The 20969-nt window shown below is 44.6% G+C and overlaps 2 protein-coding genes across 2 annotated transcripts in view; both read left to right on the forward strand.

The window, feature by feature from the left end:
• The window catches only part of LOC135532479 (zinc finger protein 436-like), a 781678-nt gene that overhangs the window by 526402 nt on the left and 234307 nt on the right, over positions 1 to 20969 (forward strand). The gene's annotated exons all lie outside the window — the stretch shown is intronic.
• LOC135525293 (guanine nucleotide-binding protein subunit alpha-12-like) overlaps positions 1690 to 20969 on the forward strand; it is a 21306-nt gene continuing 2026 nt past the window's right edge. Inside the window, exons 1-2 of the mRNA XM_064953005.1 lie at positions 1690 to 2723; positions 8251 to 8466. Coding sequence (XP_064809077.1) covers positions 2406 to 2723; positions 8251 to 8466 — 534 coding nt within the window. The 5' untranslated portion in view covers positions 1690 to 2405. The remainder of the gene's footprint in view (positions 2724 to 8250; positions 8467 to 20969) is intronic.

A 20969-nucleotide genomic window follows, 5' to 3' on the forward strand; every position in this document is an offset into this window, starting at 1 on the left:
TGGCTTTTAATAGCTGGTCATTCAGAGTATCTCTACCGCTCCTGCTGTCTCTAGAGAGTTGAAAACAGCAGGTTTAACACTTGTGTTCAAGCCCTGCTCTGAGACATGGAAGGAGAGACAACTAGCCAGCCACAACAAGTCTTCTAGAAGGGGATGGAGTTTGTCACCTGGAAACTGATCCCAAGTCAGCTTCTACCCTATTATTCTCTACTGTATATGGAGTTTGTCACCTGGACACTGATCCCAAGTCAGCTTCTACCCTATTATTCTCTACTGTATATGGAGTTTGTCACCTAGACACTGATCCCAAGTCAGCTTCTACCCTATTATTCTCTACTGTATTATATTTGTCTTGATTCCAATTAATGCATTGAGCCCTACATCCCAGTGTTCTTTCTTTGACTCCAATTAATGCATTGAGCCCTACATCCCAGTGTTCTTTCTTTGATTCCAATTAATGCATTGAGCCCTACATCCCAGTGTTCTTTCTTTGACTCCAATTAATGCATTGAGCCCTACATCCCAGTGTTCTTTCTTTGACTCCAATTAATGCATTGAGCCCTACATCCCAGTGTTCTTTCTTTGACTCCAATTAGAGCATTGAGCCCTACATCCCAGTGTTCTTTCTTTGACTCCAATTAATGCATTGAGCCCTACATCCCAGTGTTCTTTCTTTGACTCCAATTAATGCATTGAGCCCTACATCCCAGTGTTCTTTCTTTGACTCCAATTAAAGCATTGAGCCCTACATCCCAGTGTTCTTTCTTTGACTCCAATTAATGCATTGAGCCCTACATCCCAGTGTTATTTCTTTGACTCCAATTAATGCATTGAGCCCTACATCCCAGTGTTCTTTCTTTGATTCCAATTAAAGCATTGAGCCCTACATCCCAGTGTTCTTTCTTTGACTCCAATTAAAGCATTGAGCCCTACATCCCAGTGTTCTTTCTTTGACTCCAATTAATGCATTGAGCCCTACATCCCAGTGTTCTTTCTTTGACTCCAATTAATGCATTGAGCCCTACATCCCAGTGTTCTTTCTTTGATTCCAATTAATGCATTGAGCCCTACATCCCAGTGTTCTTTCTTTGATTCCAATTAAAGCATTGAGCCCTACATCCCAGTGTTCTTTCTTTGATTCCAATTAAAGCATTGAGCCCTACATCCCAGTGTTCTTTCTTTGATTCCAATTAAAGCATTGAGCCCTACATCCCAGTGTTCTTTCTTTGACTCCAATTAGAGCATTGAGCCCTACATCCCAGTGTTCTTTCTTTGACTCCAATTAAAGCATTGAGCCCTACATCCCAGTGTTCTTTCTTTGACTCCAATTAATGCATTGAGCCCTACATCCCAGTGTTCTTTCTTTGACTCCAATTAATGCATTGAGCCCTACATCCCAGTGTTCTTTCTTTGACTCCAATTAAAGCATTGAGCCCTACATCCCAGTGTTCTTTCTCGACACCGCCCGCAGTGATAGAGTGGTGTTGAGTCGCCCCCTATCTGCCGTCCGAGGTAGTGCTGCAGCAGTCTTAGACCAGACCAAGACAGTATGTAGCGGACATGGAACAGCCCACTACAACTACAGCCCAACTCCGTGGTGGGCCACGACGAGGCCAAATGCATTTATATAGCTTTCCCCCCCAAAAAAATTCAGCGGGTGAGTGCCAATATGGAGGCTCAGTGGCTTCAAAACAGCACCCCCTGTTAGTCACCTAGTGTATATATAAATCACTGGGCCAGACTCTCGCTCCCACTCTTGCCTTTTTGTCCGTGTTCTCAAATTCAGAAATCCCCTGGGAATCCTCCTAATCTACATCGAGCCAACATTTGCTTTTATTTTACTGAAGTTTGTTTGGCTAAACTTTAGTCTAGATACGCGGACGGTGATATCGTTTTATACTGAGTTTATAACGCTTGTTGGACGACTTTAGTCTCCGCGGTGGTTGTGTTGTTTTTCCCCCTCTTGTCCACTTCGCTGGTTCTTTATTTGAGAAGAGAACACATCCAACTCTAAACCAAAATGGACACGGGAGTATCTCCAGCTCGCGCAACTCTGCGGGTCGACGCATAACGGATAAATAAACAGGATCTATTTTAATGGACGACAAAATCTTCTTTTTTCATTTTGATAATCCTAACCACTTAAACTTTTAGGCTAATATAAATGTATTAAAGCGGAGTGGAGTGGATTATCTCGTATCATGTCAAGGATTTTGATATCGAAATAGCCTAATTGTTCACTTTTTGAGACAATCTGGGGTTTTTATAACAGTCGGATATCCCTGCTACTACTAAAATGGTATAATCGAACCGTAGCCTATTGAATGGGAGTGTAGACTGGACTCTTCTCGTATTATGAAAAGGTTTTGCTGAAGTTTGGTGGGTTGGTTGGTTAAACAGGGACCATGTCGGGAGTTGTGCGGAGCCTGAGCCGCTGCCTGCTGCCGGCCGAGGCCACCCGAGAGGCGGGCGGCAGCAAGGACAGGATCCGGGAAAGGGACGCGGTGCAGGAGCGAGAGGCTCGGCGGAGGAGCCGGGAGATTGATGCCATGCTTGCACGAGAGAGGCGCGCGGTGAGGCGGCTCGTGAAGATCCTTCTCCTCGGCGCTGGAGAGAGCGGCAAATCGACCTTCCTCAAACAGATGAGGATAATTAATGGGAAAGAGTTCGACAAGAAAGCTCTACTCGACTTCCGGGACACAATCTTTGAGAATATCATAAAGGTAGCCAAAATCAATACTTTTAGATAAGAGTTATAATTATAACCATTGTGATTCATGCAGTGAACAGGCCTATGTTATTGTAGCATGGCATTTCTCCAAGGGAAAACAACGTTATTCAATCAATTTTGTTTGTTTCCTGGAAACTGGTCCCAAGTCAGCCTCTACCCTATTATTCTCTACTGTATATGGAATTTGTCTCCTGGAAACTGATCCCAAGTCAGCTTCTACTCTCATTGACAAAACATTATGTCCGTTTGTGCATTTCCGTCTCTATAGAATGGGTAGGACTGGGGCAGGGAAAACGGGTTCTAGATCAGTGGTGTCAGACGTTCAAACTATGTAAAACTGGTTCTAGATCAGTGGTGTCAGACGTTCACACTAAGTAAAACTGGTTCTAGATCAGTGGTTAGGTCTGTATCTAACGGATCAGTGGTCCCATGCAGACCAGACGTTCACGTTTTACCTAACTGAAACACATGAACTGTGACACAGTGTGACTCACGTCTGGCTCTCGTGCCGCGTTCACACGCTGGTCAGAACTCGGGATTTATCCACTTTCTAAGCAAGTCTGAAATGTCAAGAGTGTCCTAGTTCTGACCAGCGTGTGAACGCGGCATCAGCCGGCAGACTGTGATGTGTGTGTGTGTCACTGCAGTGAGGAAGTGACGACTAGTTTCTCTCTCTCTTTCTCCGATACACACACACACACATACATAGATAGATGGAAAAGTTTCCAATTGTCATACTTTGTGTTTGAATTGTTTATTTACAGAGAGCCACTCCAACCCTAAGACATCAGTTGCAAATGAAGCATGTAATGTGTAGTGAATCTGCCAGATCAGAGGCTAGAAGGGATGCCCAGGGATGTTCTCCGTTTAGTGAGTCCTCCAGATCAGAAGCAGTAGAGATGACCAGGGACGTTCTCTGTGTAGTGAATCTGCCAGATCAGAGGCTAGAAGGGATGCCCAGGGATGTTCTCCGTTTAGTGAGTCCTCCAGATCAGAGGCTAGTAGGGATGACCAGGGATGTTCTCCGTTTAGTGAGTCCTCCAGATCAGAGGCTAGTAGGGATGACCAGGGATGTTCTCTGTTTAGTGAGTCCTCCAGATCAGAGGCTAGTAGGGATGACCAGGGATGTTCTCTGTTTAGTGAGTCCTCCAGATCAGAAGCAGTAGAGATGACCAGGGATGTTCTCTGTTTAGTGAGTCCTCCAGATCAGAGGCTAGTAGGGATGACCAGAGATGTTCTCTGTTTAGTGAGTCCTCCAGATCAGAGGCTAGTAGGGATGACCAGGGATGTTCTCTGTTTAGTGAGTCCTCCAGATCAGAGGCTGTAGGGATGCCCAAGGATGTTCTCTGTTTAGTGAGTCCTCCAGATCAGAGGCAGTATTGATGACCAGGGATGTTCTCTGTTTAGTGAGTCCTCCAGATCAGAGGCAGTAGGGATGACTAGGGATGTTCTCTGTTTAGTGAGTCCTCCAGATCAGAGGCAGTAGGGATGCCCAAGGATGTTCTCTGTTTAGTGAGTCCTCCAGATCAGAGGCAGTAGGGATGACCAGGGATGTTCTCTGTTTAGTGAGTCCTCCAGATCAGAGGCTAGTAGGGATGACATTTACATTTACATTTAAGTCATTTAGCAGACGCACTTATCCAGAGCGACTTACAAATGACCAGGGATGTTCTCTGTTTAGTGAGTCCTCCAGATCAGAGGCTAGTAGGGATGACCAGGGATGTTCTCTGTGTAGTGAGTCCTCCAGATCAGAGGCTAGTAGGGATGACCAGGGATGTTCTCTGTTTAGTGAGTCCTCCAGATCAGAGGCAGTAGGGATGACCAGGGACGTTCTCTGTTTAGTGAGGCCTCCAGATCAGAGGCAGTAGGGATGCCCAGGGATGTTCTCTGTTTAGTGAGTCCTCCAGATCAGAGAGAGTAGGGACGACCAGGGACGTTCTCTTGATAAGTGCGTAAAATTGGACCATTTTCCTGCCCGGCTTAGCATTTGAAAATACTTTTGTGTGTCAGGGAAAATGTATGGAGTAAAACTTTATTGTTTTCTTTAGGAGTGTAGTGAAGTAAAAGTTGTCGAAAATAAAAAAATAGTAAAGTAGAGTACAGACCCCAAAAAACGACTTAAGTAGTACTTTGAAGTATTTTTACTGAAGTACTTTACACCACACACACACACACACACACACACACACACACACACACACACACACACACACACACACACAGCACATACACACACACACACGCACGCACGCACGCCACACACACACCACACACACACCACGCACGCACGCACGCCACACACACGCACGCACGCACACACACACAATTTATAAAGAGACTTCTAACAACATCATATATACTTTTTAAAGCTACTGTTTAATTACTGGGGTCTTAATAAAACACATGTGTCTGACACACACACACACACACACACACACACACACACACACACACACACACACACACACACACACACACACACACTCGGTCAGACTGTATGTCTGTTGGTGAAGAGAGAGAGAGACAGAGAGAAGGTGTCTATATGATTTAACCCATTATCTGGATCTTCTAGGTTAGCTTGAGAAGCTTCTGTTGTACCCAATGTTCCCTTTAAGCTGCGCACATCCGCAGCCCCGCGCAGAGAAGCACTAGATTGAACTTCACTCAACGTTCTAGAGTATCCCCCCTTTAGGTAACACTATCAATGTTCTAGAGTTTTCCCCCTTTAGTTAACACTATCAACGTTCTAGAGTTTCCCCCCTTTAGGTAACACTATCAACGTTCTAGAGTTTCCCCCCTTTAGGTAACACTATCAACATTCTAGAGTTTTCCCCCTTTAGTTAACACTATCAACGTTTCCCTTTACTGTGGGAATTGCGATCGAGTCAACTCAATATTAGCCACTTTTAATGCAACATCCTAAAATAAAACAATCTATGCAAGACTTTTGTTGTAAGCAGAACGCATTGGAGTAGGATTCTATTTCATTGAAATGCACCACTCTACACAGACCTGTGCGGCATAACCAATCAGAGCTGCAGTAGGCCTATATGCAAATAGGCCATTGCCGTATATGGATCTGTGCCATTCACTTTGAACTGGACTGTGTTTACAGCATGAGCCTTCGTGAGTAGATGAACTGGACTGTGTTTACAGCATGAGCCTTCGTGAGTAGATGAACTGGACTGTGTTCACAGCATGAGCCTTCGTGAGTAGATGAACTGGACTGTGTTTACAGCATGAGCCTTCGTGAGTAGATGAACTGGACTGTGTTTACAGCATGAGCCTTCGTGAGTAGATGAACTGGACTGTGTTTACAGCATGAGCCTTCGTGAGTAGATGAACTGGACTGTGTTTACAGCATGAGCCTTCGTGAGTAGATGAACTGGACTGTGTTTACAGCATGAGCCTTCGTGAGTAGATGAACTGGACTGTGTTCACAGCATGAGCCTTCGTGAGTAGATGAACTGGACTGTGTTTACAGCATGAGCCTTCGTGAGTAGATGAACTGGACTGTGTTTACAGCATGAGCCTTCGTGAGTAGATGAACTGGACTGTGTTCACAGCATGAGCCTTCGTGAGTAGATGAACTGGACTGTGTTTACAGCATGAGCCTTCGTGAGTAGATGAACTGGATTGTGTTCACAGCATGAGCCTTCGTGAGTAGATGAACTGGACTGTGTTTACAGCATGAGCTGCATGTAAGAGCTGCATCCATGTGAGAGCTGCATGTAGCCACGTGGGCACATTTTGTTCATATCCTTTGCTAATTAGGGAGTTATTAGACCAGTTATAGATCAATTGTAGTGATTACTTCATACAAAGAGCACAAAACGTGTACATTTCTAGACATCTTTGAAAAGCGAGTAAAGAGGGTTTTTTTGTCTTAAAGGGGCAGTGTTGTATTTTGAGACAGGCTTGATTAAGCTAAGTAGCCAATAGGCAGAGGGAAGCATAATGTGTCTCATTCTCTGTAATAATGATATGGGAATAATAATGCATTTTATTTTGTAAAGTGGTTTCTTGCATCAAACAACACAACATGTTCAGTCACCTCCTTGTCTGATAAACACGTGGAATAACAGGTTAATGTCAGGCCCTGCTGCGCCACTTTGGAGCCCAAAAATGGGGACAACCTCAGGGTTCACAGTAAACGCAGGCTGGAAGTTGCACAGAATTTATGGTCAGATGTGCTAAATGGAGGGCGAGGGAGAGCATTGTGCGAGTCTCTGTGTGTAGTAAAGGTGGTCTAGAGGTTTTGTTTCTCATTTTGGTTGCACATTTTAATATGCTGATATAAATGTGTTAAAACTGATTTAAGTTTGCCTGCATTAAAGTCCCCGGCCACTAGGAGCGCCACCTCTGGATGAGCGTTTTCCTGTTTGCTTATGGCAGAATACAGTTCATTGAGTGCGGTTGAAGTGCCAAAACCTCGCAGCATTTTCACAACGTTCAAGTTTGCGCTCAGCAGACCTGAAATTTGAGGGAACGTTGTATGTAACATAGAATAGACTCTTCTGGGTTAGCTAAATACGCTTCTATTGTAACACAGAATAGACTCTTCTGGGTTAGCTAAATACACTTCTATTGTAACATAGAATAGACTCTTCTGGGTTAACAAAATAAGTTTCTGTTTCCAATAATGTGTGTGTAGCATGTGAAAGACCTAAGAGCTGTGTGAGTACCAGTAGATAGATACATACACTGTAATACTGGTTGTAGATAGATACACTGTAATACTGGTTGTAGATAGATACACTGTAACACTGGTTGTAGATAGATACACTGTAACACTGGTTGTAGATAGATACACTGTAACACTGGTTGTAGATAGATACACTGTAACACTGGTTGTAGATAGATACACTGTAACACTGGTTGTAGATAGATACACTGTAACACTGGTTGAGGCCCAAAATAACACATTTTGTACTTGTGAGTGTATGTTTTCAGCGCCATCTCTCTCTATAAGGGATGTATATATTGTTCTACAGGGGATGGGTGTATTGGAGGATGTATATATTAATGTATATATTGTTCTATAGGGGATGGGTGTGTTGGTGGATGTATATATTAATGTATATATTGTTCTATAGGGGATGCGTGTATTGGTGGATGTATATATTGTTCTATAGGGGATGGGTGTGTTGGTGGATGTATATATTAATGTATATATTGTTCTATAAGGGATGGGTATATTGGTGGATGTATATATTAATGTATATATTGTTCTACAGGGGATGGGTGTGTTGGTTGATGTATATATTAATGTATATATTGTTCTACAGGGGATGGGTGTATTGGTGGATGTATATATTAATGTATATATTGGTCTACAGGGGATGCGTGTATTGGAGGATGTATATATTGTTCTACAGGGGATGGGTGTATTGGTGGATGTATATATTAATGTATATATTGTTCTATAGGGGATGCGTGTATTGGTGGATGTATATATTGTTCTACAGGGGATGGGTGTATTGGTGGATGTATATATTAATGTATATATTGTTCTACAGGGGATGCGTGTATTGGTGGATGCACGGGACAAGCTGGGGATTCCGTGGCAGAACTCTGAAAACGAGAAGCATGGCATGTTTGTGATGTCATTTGAGGGGCGTGGTGGAGTGGCGGTAGAACCAATGGAATTCCAGCTTTATGGTCTGGCGCTGGACGCTCTGTGGAGGGATTCTGGAATACAGGACGCCTACGCACGACGCAGTGAGTTTCAACTGGTGAGTCTGACACACACACACAGAGATACACACACACAGAGATACACACACACAGAGATACACACACACAGAGATACACACACACAGAGATACACACACACACACACACACACACACACACACACACACACACACACACACACACACACACACACACAGCTACACACACACACAACAGCCGTGTCTGAGACTGAAAAATCACACACTCTCATTTGTTTGCGTCAGAGAGTGACTGTGTGTGTTGTTATTATGATGTCACAGTCTCTCCCTGGTCTTCAACTCCAGATAAGGTAGAGCTGCATTCAACGTTCAAAACAGGTCATTGTTTACAAACTGAGAACACGCTATGACAAAAAAAAGATTCTAGAACCTAAAAGGATTCTTTGACTGTCCCCATAGGAGAACCCTTTGAAGAAGCCTTTTAGGTTCCAAGTAGAACCCCTTTTGGGTTCCATGTTCCACAGAGGGTTCTACCTTGAACCAAAAGGGTTCTCCCTTGGAGACAGCCGAAGAACCCTTTTGGAACCTTTTTAAGAGTGTATTTGAGTGTGTAGTGTGTAGTGTAGAGTGTGTAGTGTAGAGTGTGTAGTGTAGAGTGTATTTGAGTGTATAGAGTGTGTGTAGTGTAGAGTGTATTTGAGTGTGTAGAGTGTGTGTAGTGTAGAGTGTATTTGAGTGTGTAGAGTGTGTGTAGTGTAGAGTGTATTTGAGTGTGTAGAGTGTAGAGTGTATTTGAGTGTAGAGTGTATTTGAGTGTAGAGAGTAGTGTGTAGAGAGTAGTGTGTAGAGAGTAGTGTGTAGAGAGTAGTGTGTAGAGTGTGTGAAGTGTAGCGTGTGTAGAGTGTGTAGTGTTGTGTGTAGTGTAGTGTGTATTGTAGTGTGCAGTGTGTGTAGAGGGTGTAGTGTGTGTAGAGGGTGTAGAGGGTGTAGTGTGTGTAGAGGGTGTGTGTAGGTTTGTATGTTGCTAGGTCACAACAAGGCTGTCAGGGCTGACGAGAGACTGTCAATCATTAATCAATCATTAATTTATCGTTAATTTATCATTAATTTATCACTGTCTGACATCAAAAATCCACTCATGGTAGTTTGTGTTAGGGTTGTGCGATGTCAACCTTCGTCCTATCAAGAATATGTACCCATAAAACACTGTGCTATACTGGCCCTATTGGCCACACCGCTCCTGGACCAATCAGGACGAAGCCTGGGTAGAGGCTCTATAATCAGATAGTATTGTTTATAGCCTGGGTAGAGGCTATATAATAAGATAGTATTGTTTATAGCCTGGGTAGAGGCTCTATAATCAGGTAGTATTGTTTATAGCCTGGGTAGAGGCTATATAATAAGATAGTAATGTTTATAGCCTGGGTAGAGGCTCTATAATCAGGTAGTATTGTTTATAGCCTGGGTAGAGGCTATATAATCAGATAGTATTGTTTATAGCCTGGGTAGAGGCTATATAATCAGATAGGATTGTTTATAGCCTGGGTAGAAGCTATATAATCAGATAGTATTGTTTATAGCCTGGGTAGAGGCTCTATAATCAGATAGTATTGTTTATAGCCTGGGTAGAAGCTGTATAATTAGATAGTATTGTTTATAGCCTGGGTAGAGGCTCTATAATAAGATAGTATTGTTTATAGCCTGGGTAGAGGCTCTATAATAAGATAGTATTGTTGAAAGCTGTGCTATAGTTGTTCATTCTTGTTAGTTTTGAAAAGCCCCAACAACTTTAGGACAACACCTTTGTAGGCTAGAATATTTGGGAAATTAGCTACTGTTCATAACCTTAACTTAACTTTTACGACAGGCCGGTAAGAGGAATGAGGATAGGTTATTGGACATTTGGTTTTAGACCTCGCATAGAGAGATCTTCCCGGCCCGCATGGGTCATATCTTTCTTAATGAGCTGTACCTTTTCTAAAGGCTAGGCTTATGTTGTCAGGCTATTGATATAGTTGGTTCTGTCATTACTAGTCTGATATACCTTATGTTGTCATGCTATTGATATAGTTGGTTCTGTCATTACTCGTCTGATATACCTTATGTTGTCATGCTATTGATATAGTTGGTTCTGTCATTACTAGTCTGATATACCTTATGTTGTCATGCTATTGATATAGTTGGTTCTGTCATTACTAGTCTGATATAACTTATGTTGTCAGGCTATTGATATAGTTGGTTCTGTCATTACTAGTTCCCTGGATACCTTACGTTGTCAGGCTATTGATATAGTTGGTTCTGTCATTACTAGTCTGATGTAACTTATGTTGTCAGGCTATTGATATAGTTGGTTCTGTCATTACTAGTCTGATGTACTTTATCTTGTCATGCTATTGATATAGTTGGTTCTGTCATTATTAGTTCCCTGGATACCTTACGTTGTCAGGCTATTGATATAGTTGGTTCTGTCATTATTAGTTCCCTGGATACCTTACGTTGTCAGGCTATTGATATAGTTGGTTCTGTCATTACCAGTCTGATATACCTTATGTTGTCAGGCTATTGATATAGTTGGTCCTGTCATTACTAGTCCCTGGATACCTTACGTTGTCCGGCTATTGATATAGTTGGTTCTATCATTCTTAGTTCCCTGGATACCTTACGTTGTCAGGCTATTGATATAGTTGGTTCTATCATTATTAGGTCCCTGGATACCTTACGTTGTCAGGCTAGTGATAGAGTTGGTTCTGTCATTATTAGTCCTGTGGATACCTTACGTTGTCAGGATACCTACTACTGTGTACTGTCCTGCTGTGTGCTGTCCTGCTGTGTACTGTCCTGCTGTGTGCTGTCCTGCTGTCCTGCTGTGTACTGTCCTGCTGTGTGAGGTCCTGCTGTGTGCTGTCCTGCTGTGTGCTGTCCTGCTGTGTACTGTCCTGCTGTGTGCTGTCCTGCTGTGTGCTGTCCTGCTGTGTGCTGTCCTGCTGTGTGCTGTCCTGCTGTGTACTGTCCTGCTGTGTGCTGTCCTGCTGTCCTACTGTGTGCTGTCCTGCTGTCCTGTTGTCCTGCTGTCCTGCTGTGTACTGTCCTCAAATCAAATCAAATGTTATTTGTCACATACAGATGGTTAGCAGATGTTAATGCGAGTGTAGCGAAATGCTTGTGCTTCTAGTTCCGACGATGCAGTAATAACCAACAAGTAATCTAGCTAACAATCCCAAAACTACTACCTTATAGACACAAGTGTAAGGGGATAAAGAATATGTACATAAAGATATATGAATGAGTGATGGTACAGAGCGGCATAGGCAAGATACAGTAGATGGTATTGAGTACAGTATATACATATGAGATGAGTATGTAAACAAGGTGGCATAGTTAAAGTGGCTAGTGATACATGTATTACATAAGGATGCAGTCGATGATATAGAGTACAGTATATACGTATACATATGAGATGAATAATGTAGGGTATGTAAACATTATATTAGGTAGCAATGTTTAAAGTGACTAGTGATATATTTTACATCATTTCCCATCAATTCCCATATTTTAAAGTGGCTGGTATTGAGTCATTGTCAGTGTGTTGGCAGCAGCCACTCAATGTTAGTGGTGGCTGTTTAACAGTCTGATGGCCTTGAGATAGAAGCTGTTTTTCAGTCTCTCGGTCCCAGCTTTGATGAACCTGTACTGACCTCGTCTTCTGGATGATAGCGGGGTGAACAGGCAGTGGCTCGGGTGGTTGTTGTCCTTGATGATCTTTATGGCCTTCCTGTGACATCGGGTGGTGTAGGTGTCCTGGAGGGCAGGTTGTTTGCCCCCGGTGATGCGTTGTGCAGACCTCACTACCCTCTGGAGAGCCTTACGGTTGTGGGCGGAGCAGTTGCCGTACCAGGCGGTGATACAGCCCGCCAGGATGCTCTCGATTGTGCATCTGTAGAAGTTTGTGAGTGCTTTTGGTGACAAGCCGAATTTCTTCAGCCTCCTGAGGTTGAAGAGGCGCTGCTGCGCCTTCTTCACGATGCTGTCTGTGTGGGTGGACCAATTCAGTTTGTCTGTGATGTGTACGCCGAGGAACTTAAAACTTACTACCCTCTCCACTACTTTCCCATCGATGTGGATAGGGGGGTGTTCCCTCTGCTGTTTCCTGAAGTCCACAATCATCTCCTTAGTTTTGTTGACGTTGAGTGTTGTCAGGCTATTGATATAGTTGGTTCTGTCATTACTAGTTCCCTGGATACCTAGCATTGTCAGGCTATTGATATAGTTGGTTCTGTCATTATTAATTCCCTGGATACCTAGCGTTGTCAGGCTATTGATATAGTTGGTTCTGTCATTACTAGTCTGATATACCTTATGTTGTCAGGCTATTGATATAATTGGTTCTGTCATTACTAGTTCCCTGGATACCTTACGTTGTCAGGCTATTGATGTAGTTGGTTCTGTCATTACTAGTCTGATGTAACTTATGTTGTCAGGCTATTGATATAGTTGGTTCTGTCATTACTAGTTCCCTGGATACCTTACGTTGTCAGGCTATTGATATAGTTGGTTCTGTCATTACTAGTCTGATATAACTTATGTTGTCAGGCTATTGATATAGTTGGTTCTGTCATTACTAGTTCCCTGGATACCTTACGTTGTCCGGCTATTGATATAGTTGGTTCTGTCATTACCAGTCTGATATACCTTATGTTGTCAGGCTATTGATATAGTTGGTCCTGTCATTACTAGTCCCTGGATACCTTATGTTGTCAGGCTATTGATATAGTTGGTTCTATCATTCTTAGTTCCCTGGATACCTTACATTGTCAGGCTATTGATATAGTTGGTTCTGTCATTACTAGTCCTGTGGATACCTAGCGTTGTCAGGATACCTACTACTGTGTACTGTCCTGCTGTGTGCTGTCCTGCTGTCCTGCTGTGTGCTGTCCTGCTGTCCTACAGTGTACTGTCCTGCTGTGTGAGGTCCTGCTGTGTGCTGTCCTGTTGTCCGACTGTGTACTGTCCTACTGTGTACTGTCCTGTTGTGTGCTGTCCTGCTGTGTGCTGTCCTATTGTGTGCTGTCCTGCTGTATGCTGTCCTGTTGTGTGCTGTCCTGCTATCCTGCTGTGTACTGTCCTGCTGTGTGCTGTCCTGCTGTCCTGATGCGTGCTGCCTTGCTGTCCTGATGTTTGCTGTCCTGCTGTCCTGCTGTGTGCTGTCCTGCTGTCCTGCTGTGTACTGTCCTGCTGTCCTGCTGTGTGCTGTCCTGCTGTCCTACTGTCCTGCTGTCCTGCTGTGTGCTGTGTGCTGTCCTGCTGTCCTACTGTGTGCTGTCCTGCTGTCCTGCTGTCCTGTTGTCCTGCTGTCCTGTTGTCCTGCTGTGTTCTGTCCTGCTGTCCTGCTGTCCTACTGTCCTGCTGTCCTGCTGTGTGCTGTCCTGCTGTCCTACTGTGTGCTGTCCTGCTGTCCTACTGTGTGCTGTCCTGCTGTCCTGCTGTCCTGTTGTCCTGCTGTCCTGCTGTCCTGCTGTCCTGCTGTCCTGCTGTCCTACTGTCCTGCTGTCCTACTGTCCTGCTGTCCTGCTGTGTGCTGTCCTGCTGTCCTACTGTGTGCTGTCCTGCTGTCCTGCTGTCCTGCTGTGTGCTGTCCTGCTGTCCTACTGTGTGCTGTCCTGCTGTCCTGCTGTCCTGCTGTCCTGTTGTCCTGTTGTCCTGCTGTCCTGTTGTCCTGCTGTGTTCTGTCCTGCTGTCCTGCTGTCCTACTGTCCTGCTGTCCTGCTGTGTGCTGTCCTGCTGTCCTACTGTGTGCTGTCCTGCTGTCCTACTGTGTGCTGTCCTGCTGTCCTGCTGTGTACTGTCCTGCTGTCCTGTTGTCCTGCTGTCCTGCTGTGTACTGTCCTGCTGTGTGCTGTCCTGCTGTCCTACTGTGTGCTGTCCTGCTGTCCTGTTGTCCTGCTGTCCTGCTGTGTACTGTCCTCAAATCAAATCAAATGTTATTTGTCACATACAGATGGTTAGCAGATGTTAATGCGAGTGTAGCGAAATGCTTGTGCTTCTAGTTCCGACAATGCAGTAATAACCAACAAGTCATCTAGCTAACAATCCCAAAACTACTACCTTATAGACACAAGTGTAAGGGGATAAAGAATATGTACATAAAGATATATGAATGAGTGATGGTACAGAGCGGCATAGGCAAGATACAGTAGATGGTATTGAGTACAGTATATACATATGAGATGAGTATGTAAACAAGGTGGCATAGTTAAAGTGGCTAGTGATACATGTATTACATAAGGATGCAGTAGATGATAGAGTACAGTATATACGTATGCATATGAGATGAATAATGTAGGGTATGTAAACATTATATAAGGTAGCAATGTTTAAAGTGGCTAGTGATATATTTTACATAATTTCCCATCAATTCCCATTATTGAAGTGGCTGGAGTTGAGTCAGTGTGTTGGCAGCAGCCACTCAATGTTAGTGGTTGCTCTTTAACAGTCTGATGGCCTTGAGATAGAAGCTGTTTTTCAGTCTCTCGGTCCCAGCTTTGATGCACCTGTACTGACCTCGCCTTCTGGATGATAGCGGGGTGAACAGGCAGTGGCTCGGTGGTTGTTGTCCTTGATGATCTTTATGGCCTTCCTGTAACATCGGGTGGTGTAGGTGTCCTGGAGGGCAGGTAGTTTGCCCCGGTGATGCGTTGCGCAGACCTCACTACCCTCTGGAGAGCCTTACGGTTGAGGGCGGAGCAGTTGCCGTACCAGGCGGTGATACAGCCCGCCAGGATGCTCTCGATTGTGCATCTGTAGAAGTTTGTGAGTGCTTTTGGTGACAAGCCGAATTTCTTCAGCCTCCTGAGGTTGAAGAGGCGCTGCTGCGCCTTCTTCACGATGCTGTCTGTGTGAGTGGACCAATTCAGTTTGTCTGTGATGTGCGCCGAGGAACTTAAAACTTACTACCCTCTCCACTACTGTTCCATCGATGTGGATAGGGGGGTGTTCCCTCTGCTGTTTCCTGAAGTCCACAATCATCTCCTTAGTTTTGTTGACGTGGAGTGTGAGGTTATTTTCCTGACACCACACTCCGAGGGCCCTCACCTCCTCCCTGTAGGCCGTCCTGCTGTTCTGATGTGTACTGCAAACGAGGCTAATCTTGTCATTAGTCACAGTGGATAATGCTAGCATGCTAACATGACAACAGAAGACAACTTGGTTCCTGTTCAGATAAACAAGACAGAGTGAATCCTCAGCTGCCTTTCAGTCTTCCATCTCTTTCTCTGTGTGTATTTTTCTCTCTTCTTCCATCTCTTTCCTCTCTGTGTGTATTTTTCTCTCTTCTTCCATCTCTTTCTCTGTGTGTATTTTTCTCTCTTCTTCCATCTCTTCCTCTGTGTGTATTTTTCTCTCTTCCATCTCTTTCTCTGTGTGTATTTTTTCTCTCTTCCATCTCTTTCTCTGTGTGTATTTTTCTCTCTTCTTCCATCTCTTTCTCTGTGTGTATTTTTCTCTCTTCTTCCATCTCTTTCTCTGTGTGTATTTTCTCTCTTCTTCCATCTCTTTCTCTGTGTGTATTTTTCTTTCTTCCATCTCTTTCTCTCTTACTAACTTTATTTATGAGTCTTTTTTCTCCCTCTCATTCTCTCTCTCACCCTCTCTCCTTTTCTCTGTCTGTCTCGCTACCCCTCTATCTTTCTCTCTGAGAGGTTTTTCCGGTTACCACAGCCCAGTTTTCCCAGGGAACTCTGGATCCCAGCCAGAGAAAAAGAGAGCGAGAGAGAGAGAGAAATAAGGTTGGGGGAGGGGATAGGGATTGAGAGAAACAGGATGACTGGGAGAAATGGAGAGAAGGGAGGAGTAGAGAGATAGAGAGAAAACAGAAATGACTGACAGCCCCCCACAACAGACACCCAGCAGCATACCACCCTGCATATCACCCAGCAGCATATCACCCTGCATACCACTGCTGGCTTGCTGCTGGAAGTGGTGTTGGAGGGCCAGTAGGAGGCACACTTTCCTCTGGTCTAAAATTGTTTTATCCCAATGCCCCAAGGCAGTGATTGGGGACACTGCCCTGTGTCGGGTGCCGTCTTTCGGATGGGACGTTAAACGGGTGTCCTGACTCTCTGAGGTCATTAAAGAACCCATGGCACTTATCGTAAGAGTAGTGTTAACCCCTGTGTCCTGGCTAAATTCCCAATCTGGCCCTCAAACCATCACGGTCACCTAATAATCCCCAGTTTACAAATTGTCTCATTCATCCTCCTCTCCCTGTAACTATTCCCCAGGTCGTTGCTGCAAACAGATAAATACAAAAATATATTTTTTTAAACACCACACACACACACACAAGTTGGAGAACGTCACAATTGATAAGAGATTGAATCCTGTTATGCCGGGATCCAATCCGATCGTGCCGTCGGCTATGTGCCATTTAAAGGTAATTAACGATGTAGCTGACATATGCAGCGTTTACTGTTAATGCCAACGAGGGGAACATTCCCTTTAAAAGGTGCCCATAAGGAATGATCGAATCAGGCCCTCACTCTATCTTAAAGATACATGGGCCGGTTCACTGTAGTAGGGAGGAGAGAGAGACAGAGATAAATACTGTGGTGTGGGGCCTGTTCACTGTAGTAGGGAGGAGAGAGAGAGACAGAGATAAACACTGTGGTGTGGGGCCTGTTCACTGTAGTAGGGAGGAGAGAGACAGAGATAAATACTGTGGTGTGGGGCCTGTTCACTGCAGTAGAGAGGAGAGAGAGACAGAGATAAATACTGTGGTGTGGGCCTGTTCACTGCAGTAGGGAGGAGAGAGACAGAGAGAGAGAGTCTGAGAGGGAGGGGCCACAAGCACACAGTATATTCAGACCTCGTCTAGTAGTAAATCCTCTAATCTGACCAATACAAACTGTGAATGGAGTTCCATTCCTGCTGCCTTACTCACACCACAACTACACCAGTTCTATCCATTGATTGGTTTAACCCACCAGAAACCTGTTTTGATTGGTCAGCTGTAATGCATCTGCTGTGACGGGCTTTCGTCATTGGTTTTTCCCTCAGTTCCCCTAATGTTACATGTTTTATTAACTTGGTTCATAAATTATATACAAAAAAACATGCCATCTCTCTATCTCTCATCCCCTCCCTCTCTCTCCCTCCCCCTCCCCCTCCCCTCTCCCCCATCCCTCCCTCCCCCTCCCTCCCTCTCTCCCCCATCCCTCTCTCCCCTCCCTCTCTCCCCCCTCCCTCTCTCACCCCTCCTCCCTCCCCCCTCCCTCTCTCCCCCTCCCTCCCTCCCTCTCCCTCCCCCCATCCCTCCCTCCCCCCCCTCTCTCCCCCCCTCTCTCCCTCCCCCCTCCCTCCCTCTCCCTCCTCTCCCCCTCCCTCCCTCTCCCCTCCCCCCCTCCCTCTCTCCCCCCATCCCTCCCCCTCCCTCCCTCTCTCTCCCCCTCCCTCTCCCTCTCTCTCCCCTCCCTCCCCCCTCTCCCTCTCCCTCCCCCTCCCTCTCTCCCCCATCCCCCCCCCCCCTCTCTCCCTCCCCCTCCCCCTCCCCCTCCCTCCCTCCCCCTCCCCCTCTCTCCCTGTCTTCCTGAAATAGAGAGGAGTCTCAGTCCATCTGCTTACTCAGTCTTTAAAACACTCTGTCAGCATTTTCACTGTCGACTAATAAAGTTATTTTAGTTTTGAAATGGTAACTTCAGAGAAAAAAAAAAAAAAAATACTCTCTTTTGTCTCTTTCTCTCCCTCTCTCTCTCTCCCTCTCTCTCTCTCTCTCTCCCCTCTCTCTCTCTACCTCTCTCCTTCTCTCTCTCCCACCACTCTCTCTCTCCCACTCTCTCTCTCTCTCCCCTCCTTCTCTCTCTCCACTCTCTCTCTACCTCTCTCTCTCCCCATCTCTCTCTCCCACTTTCTCTCTCTCTCTCTCTCTCTCTCTCTCTCTCTCTCTCTCTCCTCTCTCTCCCCCTTCTCTCCTCTCTCTCTCCCTCTCTCTCTCTCCCCTACCCCTCTCTCTCTCCCCATCTCTCTCTCCCCCTACCTCTCTCTCTCTCTTCCTACCCCTCTCTCTCTCCCTCCCCTCTCTCTGTCTTTCTGCGTCAGTAGTGATGCGTACTGCTATTTGTCACACCACTGTAGGTCTAGTCAGCAGCATGTGTGTGTGTGGTATGGGTGTAGCGAACCAGGCTTCCCTAAAATGGGAAATGTGGGGAAGTTCCATGGCAGAAATCAGGAAGGAACCCGGTGCCTCATCAGATTTAAAAAGAATATCAACAAAACAACCACTGGTTAGAAAACATTTTATAACGTTTGTCCAGATGAGCTAAACCTGTCAAGCTGCAGTAAGAAGGAAGAAATGGTCTACAACACTGGCCATATCAATATTTAATATTTTGACGTTTCTAACGTGATATTTGGCTGTAAAGGCTAGCATGAAGAAATGGTCTACAACACTGGCCATATCAATATTTATATTTTGACGTTTCTAACGTGATATTTGGCTGTAAAGGCTAGCATGCGGGACAAGTCGCTAGCTACGATGAGATTTTTTTGGGGAGAAAAGTCAGCTAACCTCGTAAGCGACCTAGGTATAACTAACTAGCTAGCTACTAGCTACTATAACTGACGAGCTAGCTACTATAACTAACTAGCTAGCTACGAGTTACTATAACTAACTAGCTAGCTACTAGCTAGTTCAATGTCTCTCAGGATTATAAAGCCAAACCAAAAAGATAATAAAAACAGCATATTATTGACCTAAAAGGAAAGCTGTGTTAGCCCAGTCGCTAGCTTATACAGGGTCGGTGACACATAGAGCAACCATGTCTATGAGAACTACTGCAGTCATTTTGTTTAGCAACATTGCTAAAAAATTAACGAAATAACATAAGAATGCTACCTGTAACCTCTGAGCCTAACTGTCGTCTCCTTACTGTCATATTGTACCTAAATTACAAGGGTTGGATTTGAACTAAACAATTATAAACAATATGTCAGCACTTCAATGTGCAGAAATCGCCCGCCATTTCCTGGTTGTTAAAACTCTTAATAGTTTTCCTAATTTCAGTTTTTATGTGACCAAAAACAAGCAACGATAATGTAGACCAGGAAGCATAGAAATAGAGCACATAGAACATATCTACTGCTTATTAGACTTTGCTTTTCATGAGAATGACAGATCTATAACTTACATTTCTATCTGAATTTGGTCTGGTCACCCCCCAAAAGTTACATATTGTCGCTTTAAAAGGCATGTGGAAAATCTGGTATATGGTTTGCCTCGTGTACATGGTCTTACTGGGGTCATTTTAAGTAGAGAACGTAGACATGTAAACAATGTGCCAGGTCAGCTATTCTCTGATCCAGATGACAGATGCCCTATAGGCCAGTAGTGCCCTCACACTGTAGGACTGTGGCTGCATTAGTGATGTCACATGAGAAGCTGCACAATGAATTCACATAGCTGATATACAGAGAGAGAGACAGAGAAAGAGAGAGAGAGGACAATCAAATACAACTCATTGGAGATCTTACCACTGTACATAAAGGTTATGTTCATTTGAGAATACAACACAGACCCATTACAGACAGAACCCCTTCCCCTCTTTATTGACACACAGACCCATTACAGACAGAACCCCTTCCTCTTTATTATTGACACCCCTTTCCTCTTTACAGACCCATTACAGACAGAACCCTTCCTCTCTTTATTGACACACAGACCCATTACAGACAGAACCCCTTCCTCTTTGACACACAGACCCATTACAGACAGAACCCCTTCTTCTCTTTAGAACACAGACCCATTCCTTCCTCTCTTTATTGACACACAGACCCATTACAGACAGAACCCCTTCCTCTCTTTATTGACACAGACCCATTACAGACAGAACCCCTTTTATTGACCTCTCTTTATTGACACAGACCCATTACAGACAGAACCCCTTCTTCTTTTATTGACACACAGACCCATTACAGACAGAACCCCTTCCTCTCTTTATTGACACACAGACCCATTACAGACAGAACCCCCTTCCTCTCTTTATTGACACACAGACCCATTACAGACAGAACCCCTTCCTCTCTTTATTGACACACAGACCCATTACAGACAGAACCCCTTCCTCTCTTTATTGACACACAGACCCATTACAGACAGAACCCCTTCCTCTCTTTTATTGACACACAGACCCATTACAGACAGAACCCCTTCCTTCTTATTTATTGACACACAGACCCATTACAGACAGAACCAGACCCTTCCTCTTTATTGACACACAGACCCATTACAGACAGAACCCCTTCCTCTCTTTTATTGACACACAGACCCATTACAGACAGAACCCTTCCTCTCTTTATTGACACACAGACCCATTACAGACAGAACCCCCTTCTCTCTTTTATTGACACACAGACCCATTACAGACAGAACCCCCTTCCCCTCTTTATTGACACACAGACCCATTACAGACAGAACCCCTTCCTCTCTTTATTGACACACAGACCCATTACAGACAGAACCCCTTCCTCTCTTTTATTGACACACAGACCCATTACAGACAGAACCCCCTTCCTCT

The sequence above is a fragment of the Oncorhynchus masou genome, chromosome 5 (genome assembly GCF_036934945.1).
Source record: "Oncorhynchus masou masou isolate Uvic2021 chromosome 5, UVic_Omas_1.1, whole genome shotgun sequence".
Classification (NCBI taxonomy): Eukaryota; Metazoa; Chordata; class Actinopteri; order Salmoniformes; family Salmonidae; genus Oncorhynchus; species Oncorhynchus masou.